General features: G+C 43.9%; 1 protein-coding gene across 2 annotated transcripts in view; it reads right to left on the bottom strand.

Moving 5' to 3' along the window:
- Positions 1-2,664: 2,664 nt before the first annotated feature.
- Positions 2,665-7,351, bottom strand: part of TEKT1 (tektin 1) — a 32,044-nt gene continuing 27,357 nt past the window's right edge. Inside the window, exons 7-9 of one of the 2 annotated variants that reach the window (XM_063629604.1) lie at positions 5,717-5,913; positions 4,995-5,204; positions 2,665-4,156 (exon numbers count right to left, since the gene is read on the bottom strand). In XM_063629604.1, coding sequence (XP_063485674.1) covers positions 4,997-5,204; positions 5,717-5,913 — 405 coding nt within the window. In that variant the 3' untranslated portion in view covers positions 2,665-4,156; positions 4,995-4,996. Of the gene's footprint in view, positions 4,157-4,950; positions 5,205-5,716; positions 5,914-7,351 lie in introns of those variants that run through there. The other variant, XM_055257968.1, reaches the window with a different exon arrangement.

The following is a 7,351-nucleotide window of genomic DNA, read 5'->3' as shown; positions in this document are numbered from 1 at the left end:
AACTTGACTGTTTATACTTTCCTCTTACTTGTTTCAATGGATTAAGGTACCTAATTGTTCTATAACACCCTACGGTTTCTAACTGGCTTTCATTTAACATTGACACCATTAATGCCACCATGCAAGAATGAACTGTTTACTTGCCTGAGAAATTGCATGTGGGATTTAAAATTGTTTCTAATATTCATTTTTTCAACTGATTATCTCTCAGGAGTTTTTTCTGGTGGTGTTTGAGACAGTGACTGATGTTGGCATTTTCCCAGGGTGTGGAAGCCCCCAAGTTTAAAGCCCAGCTGACTCTGTGTGCCAGATCTTCACACAAGAAGGACAAGTGATATAAGGGGTTCTCCAATTATAAAATTAACAACTGGGAGGGATAAAAAATCACACCACTAACTTTGGAGAATTAGCTGAGAAAAATTTTATGTAGAGAAAAAAAGACTTGGAAAATTATCTTCTGAATTAAACATACTAGTCTTCTTCAGGTAGCAGCAAATAGAACAATTGATTGTGACTGAGTGGCTTTCTTTCTTTCTTTTTTTTTTTTTTTTTTTTTTTGAGATGGAGTTTTTCTCTTTGTTGCCCAGGCTGGAATGCAGTGGTGTGATCTCGGCTCACTGAAATCTCTGCCTCCTGGGTTCAAGCAATTCTCCTGTCTCAGCCTCCCGAGTAGCTGGGATTACAGGCACCCACCACCACACCTGGATAATTTTCGTATTTTTTTTTTTAGTAGACATGGTGTTTCACCATGTTGGCCAGGCTGGTCTTGAACTCCTGACCTTGGATGATCTGTCCACCGTGGCCTCCCAAAGTGCTGGGATTACAGGCGTGAGCCACCACACCAGGCCTCCAAGTACTTTTCTTATGGACCAAGTTCATTCCCAGTATTTTAGCAGTGGCGTTAGGTAGACTGTATATGATGATTCTCCTAAATAAGATTATTCTCTTTCTGTTAAATATGGTTTTCAATGATTTATGGATGTATCTGGAACTATTATTTTGGCAGGTTTTACAAAGCCTCAGAATCAGTTTGGATGCGGGAACTATGTTTGACGTTTATGTCGAAGTTCTCATCAAAGCCTGGAAAATGTGGAGCCTTTTTGCAAGAGTGGAAATGGTTGCCTTTAAGCCAGATCTTAAACACTGTTGCCTCATTGTGAAAAACACAAGTGCCAGTGATTAACAAAGAATGTTTACCTAATTTACTTCAGATCTGGTCTCAGTTAAAGGTTAGCTCATCCTTATCAGGTGGCCACAGAAACTAGATCCCAGTAGCAGAGTGACCTTTGGAAGCTAGAATTCTAGTCAATGGACTTAAAGTGAGATTGTGGGAGCCAGTTCTTCACTTTATTAAGCAGAGTTGAAAGACTTTCTTCTTTCCAGTTCCCTATTTTCCTTCCTTGGGCTATTTTCTGTAAGTCAGACTTGGTTTGCCTCAATACTACCTATGCCCTGTAAAAATAAATTAACTACATGAGACTGTTGACTGTATGGCCACCAGCCCTGCCCTAGTGTGTGTCCTTTGCAACACCAGTATCTGAGGTGGAGCCCTCCATTCCTTGTGTTTTTCATCCACTCCCCCTTTCCTTCCTCTCCCCCCAAAAGAGGACTCTTTGCACAAGAGACCAGTGGGTTAGCCAGCAGGTCTAGGAAGCTGCAAGGATAGGTCTCTGTTTTGCCCTGGGGGAGGGAGATACCAGCTTGACTCATGATCAGGTACTTTATTCCTTGTGACAAGGAGCTCAGAATCCAGCATCAGTGTTCCTATTAATTTCTTGTTAGTTTTGTAGCTTTAGGTATCTGCACTTGTCGACAGTAAGCTATAAGAACATTTATTGGAAACCACAAGAATCTCACTAGCCTCCTCTATCCCAGAACCTGGGATGGCAAAGGGCTACACCAGAAAAGGGCTATGTGGATCACAAGGACAGTGTAGGCCTCATGACTCTGAGATAACAGAACAGAGGCACAGAGAGGCTAAGCAACTTACCCTAGGTCACACAGTAAGAGGAAGAGTGAGCCAGGATTTGAACCTTGGTCTATCTGACATAAAGGCCAGCATCTCATCTATAAAATGGAGCTAGTAATCATACCAGCCTCTTCAGGTTTTTGTAAAGATTTGGTGAGAAAATATACAAGAAGTCACTTTATGAACTGTGGATCACAGCTGAGTGTGACAGGTCGTCACTATTGTTGCCCATCAGTCAATTATCTGGGATGGCCTGAGGTTGTGTCATACCTACATAAGCCACAGAAAAATTGAGTCATGAAAGAATCAGGGCTGGGCATGAATGAACGAGAAACTACGTTTAAATGGAGCCCAGACTGCATGGGAACCAAAGGTGGGTTCTAATACCATTACTCATTACTGTTACCCAAATATGATCCTGCTCCCCTGGGAGGGGGGTTCTGACCTTGTCACTCCCAACCCTGGCACCCCCAGAGCATGCTAGAGTGGTGGTGGAGGGCAAAAATGACAAGACGTGGACTCTCTGGGTTAGGGTGAGTGGCAGGCAACAGAATCCACAGAACAGAGAACTACCTAGCTTGGGTACTCTGGGAGAAAAACAACCTTCCGGAGATTTTCCCAGCGTGCAAAATCCTGTGCTAGCCGGGAGGATTCCCACTCATCACTGCCAAATGAACCACGGAAGAGACAGAAACTTTGCTCCTGTGTTTCTTTTAATTATGTGGATTATAGACATGTTCAACTTTGGTTCTACGTTAAGAAAATTCAAGTTTAAATGACTCCCAATTTAAGTGATGGTATTTAAAAATAAATTTTGTATTATCTATGAAGAAAGTTGTGTTTCATTTTGAAAAGATATCTGGCTTGGATGGGTCAGAGGGGTATGGAACAGGGTGGCCTTCATCAGTAGCTACAAAGGCTAATTGCAAATGTCCTTCATGAAACACAGGCTAAGACCAGATTTCATTTGTGAAACACGCTGATACCCAATAAGACCTAGGAATTGCATGAGCAGGTTTACTAACAAAACATTGATTTCTTGAAATCTTAGATGTTTCCGCATTTTGTGTCTACATGTTGAGAAATGGCCTCAACCATAATCAAAATCACATTTCCCTTAAAAGCAGCGTGTTCCAGAACTATGTTGAGAGCCTTCCACACGTTATCTCGCCAATCTAGGCTTTATTAGTCTTATTTACAGATTAGGCAACTGAAGCTCGGGGCAGTTGAGTAACTTGGCGGGGATCACACCACAGGGAGAGCGTGGAACTGATCCACCAGCTGATCTGAATCACATCTCCCTGCAGAGCCTGAGCTCTGAATCCACCACTGAGCCTGGCTGCCTCTGAGAGCTGTATTCACAAGGAAGGATTTTGCCCAATGTCTTCACGCCCTGCTGGCCACATCCTCTGGCACAGACCTCATAACCCTGCTAAGTTAGCAGGAACTCTGAGGTCTGCCCAGTGAGCTGGGAAGGCCTATTTGGACTCCTCCGAGCCAGAGCAGAAGAGCACCCAGAGGCTTCCCAGTGAGCAGAGAGGGGCCTCCCTCCTTGATTGGGGCATGGGAAGGGCTGTGTATTTGCTGAGCACTCTGAGAGGACACGTTCAGCACTGGGGTAGCATAAATCAGAATTAACAGAATTAAGCCAGTGCTTTTGGCCTCAAAGGGGGTTTCTCCATCCCAGATTGGGAACATCCCTTTCTGATGGCAAAGAGTCTCTGAACCAAGGAGCACCTAGATTGCAAAGCTCCCAGGAATTAGGCCCACACTCTGAATTATCATTGTGCCCTATGACACCATATGTGCAGCTAGACAGCCAGATTCAGGGAACAGCAAGGTTAGGAAGAGTTCCAGACGATATAGTCCATTCCTTACTTTCCAGGTGGCCCTAAGGAAGGAGAGAAACTTTCCTGGCAGTGCTGGAACTAGAAGCTAGGTCTCCTGAGCCCCACACCATCAGGTGTCTGAAAGCATCAGGGAACCAAATGTTAGCAGAGTGTAGCAGCAGCTTCGCACATGGTGCTGAGATGGTAAGCCTCATCCTTGGAAGGTGTTCCTTCGGTGTTAGCGGAATAAGGAACGAATGAGCAGTTTCCCACAGCAAAGGTCTTCCTTTGACAGTTGCCCACATAGATCTCTGACCTGCTGCAGCTCAGCGGAAGGCAACCTCCCACAAGTAGAGCTCTTTTTGGAAAAGAAACAGTAAGTATATAAAACAGTCTTGCTGAAAACTTGTAAAGAGGTACGTAACCATTAAAATAATTATAAAGACAATTTAGCAACATGAACAAAGGCTTGCAATAATTAGCAGTGAAGGAAAAAAATAATCCTGAAATTGAGTTTATGCCACGAGTACAATTGTGCAGAAATTATGTTGGTATAGGGTGGCACTGCTCACAATGGCTCACATTCATTAAACACTCACTGCCCCATGATACAGGCTCAGTGTGAAGCCCTTTACGGAGGTGATCTCATTCAACGCCCCCATAGCCCTGTGAGTAGGGACGATTGGAGGTCCTATACGCAGATGGCAGACTCCAGAACCTACAGTCTTAACCATTGACTTGAACCCATGGCATGAATGGAATTTTTTTTTCTTTATGTTATTTGAGTATTTCAGAGTAAAAAAAAACACATTATTTTCTAGAGAAAAGAAATTTTGCGAGCCAAGAGAAAGGTTAGCATCCCATCTCATGAGCAAGAGGGGCATGGTCTACATACGTGATCCAGCCCAACTACTTTATTGAATTGAATCTGAACTGAAACCCTGTCCTGGGGCCCCAAGTCCTGTGATATTATAAGAGTGGCCTGTGCTAAAATATGGAGTTGAATTGTTAGGCAAACACCACGCCAGCATAAGAAAAGAAACTTGCCCCAAAATCAGCCCCCTGAGCAGGCTTGGAATGCCAGCCAAGAGGTTGCAGCAGGCTGGCTAGAGGCCCTGCCAGCCTGAAATGAGAGGTCTGTACTACTCTAACTACTGTTTATTATATGGTTTAATGAGAATTGGAACTAGCCTTACTATTAGCAGACAGCATCAGGGCGGAGGCCCCCGGCCCAGACCCCATGGTCTTCCCCATCCCGAAGTGGGATGGATTTCCTCATCTGCATACACAGCACTTCATCGATATAAATGGTGTTCTCTTTGACCTGGATCTCCTCCTGCAGGGCAAGCTGTCTGCGATGCAGCCCTCTCAGCTCTGCCTGAGCTTGGGCTAAAGTTTCCTTTAATCTAGGAGAAAGGGAAGAACAGAAGAGAATAATTTCTCTCTATGCATTGCTTTTTCAAGGGAAAGAATGTTCCCCAGTGTTCAGTGCAGGAGCCAAATTGATATGTGCTCTTCCCCTTCCTCTCTCCTCCCGAAGACAGAGATCTCACTAATTTTAGAATAAAATGCATACTGAAAAGACCATGAAAAAAAAAAAAAGACAGAGATTTCAATTTGGTGGCCACAGGCCAGATTCATGACGTAGACACCTTATGAAATGCTGATGTTTAAAACTGCAGATTTGACCTAAACATCTGGATTTGGGCTTCTTGAGAATCATTCAATATTGGGATCCATTTTCTCCAAGGCAACCATTTTGGCCGGAGGTGGTGGAGGCTGCCCTCTAGGGGGCATTCCTCAAGCATTACAGAGCAGGCCGGCTTCATTCACCCTGCTGGTCACTATCTAGCCTCTGCTTGAAATCCAGGTTGGGATTGAGACCCGAACGGCCTCTGCCCACTGGCTGCTAGCCTACCTTGCAACGTTGTGGGTGATCTCTTGAACCTCCTTCATTAGCCTATACTGTGCGACATCACGACACAGCTCCACGTTCGGCCGGTGTGTCCTGGTCTCCAAGCGCGTATGAGCCACCTTGGCTGGCCCTTCTTGGTCAAGGATGGCTTTTTCAAGAGCTTCAATATTTTTCTCCTGGGAAGCAATCTCTTCCATGACCTTACAAAAAGGATTAGAGTAGGTGAGGTCAAGCTGTGCTCCTCAAAACTCAACAGCTGACAGCAGATGGGTTGTGATCTTCGGAAGAGGGAACCTCAGATTTCTTCTTCAGCAGCATGCCAGAGTGAGTCTGATCTCTCTTCCCTAAAGCAGTGATTGCTGGTGGGCAAGGTCACAAAAGACTTAGAACCTTATGGACTCAAGGGACAGGACGGGCCATTGTCACCTCATCTACCCACAGGAGAATGCCCTCAGCAAAGGCCTGGCCAGCGTGGGGATCTCACTACTGCTCAAAGCCGCCTGCTCACCTTGGTACAGGGTACCTTTGTATCATGAGCAGAAAGCTGCCCTATTTCCTCACCACTCCTACCCTGCTAGCACCAGCTCTGTCCTCTGGAAGCCTGGGGAAAGAAGGAGCAGTTAGGTCTGAGTTTGGTTGTTATTTTTGTGAGTGACTTTATGCACAGAAAAAGACTACTTTTAGGCCAGATGCGGTGGCTCACACCTATACTCCCAGCACTTTGGGAGGCCGAGGCAGGCAGATCACGAGGTCAGGAGATCGAGACCAGCCTGCCAAGACGGTGAAACCCCAACTCTACTAAAAATACAAAAATTAGCTGGCGTGGTGGCACACACCTGTAATCCCAGCTACTCAGGAGGCTGAGGCAGGAGAATTGCTTGAACCCGGGAGACGGAGGTTGCAGTGAGCCGAGATCGCGCCACTGCACTCTAGCCTGGGGGACAGAGTGAGACTCCATCTCAGAAAAAAAAGAAAAGAAAAGAAAAAGACTACTTTTAAGTTACTTGGTTTTAACAAAATTAATATTTAACTGGTTTAAAATGTATTTCTTCATTAAGCATTTTTTTAAACTTGTACATCTACTTTTGCAATATACACAAAAGTAGATAGACTAAGGAACCTTGCATACTCATCGTCAGTTTCAGCAATGAGCAGTGCGTGGCCAGTCTTGCTTCATCTATACTCCTGTCCATCAGCTTAGTTATTTTAAAACTAATCCCAGATATTATGTCCTTTTAGTTAAATATTTCACTTAAATATTTGAGTGTGTATTTCTAAGCATAGGATTCTTTTTTTTCTTTTGACATAACCACAATACCTTTATCACACCAAAAAACTTATTCTTTAATATTTAGTGATCAAATTTCACCAATCGTTCCATATATTTTGGTAGAGTTGGTTTGTCCAAATTACATCCCAATGAGGTCCAGAAATTGCACTTGGCTTTCTTAAGCTCCTTTTTAAACACTTCTTAAAGTTTTCATAAGTCCAGTTCACAGATATGCTATTTTTAAATTTAGCAGATATTAGCAATTACTTTAAGCTGATTTCGACTAATAATTGCTCCCACTTCAAACTTACTTAAAGTCCTTTGAATATTTATTTAAAGCAGCATTTATAAATTTGATATATAACTTT

Source organism: Symphalangus syndactylus, chromosome 20 (assembly GCF_028878055.3).
Source record: "Symphalangus syndactylus isolate Jambi chromosome 20, NHGRI_mSymSyn1-v2.1_pri, whole genome shotgun sequence".
Taxonomy (NCBI): Eukaryota; Metazoa; Chordata; class Mammalia; order Primates; family Hylobatidae; genus Symphalangus; species Symphalangus syndactylus.
The sequence above is the reverse complement of the archived record's forward strand: the minus strand, read 5'-3'. Positions and strand labels throughout refer to the sequence as shown.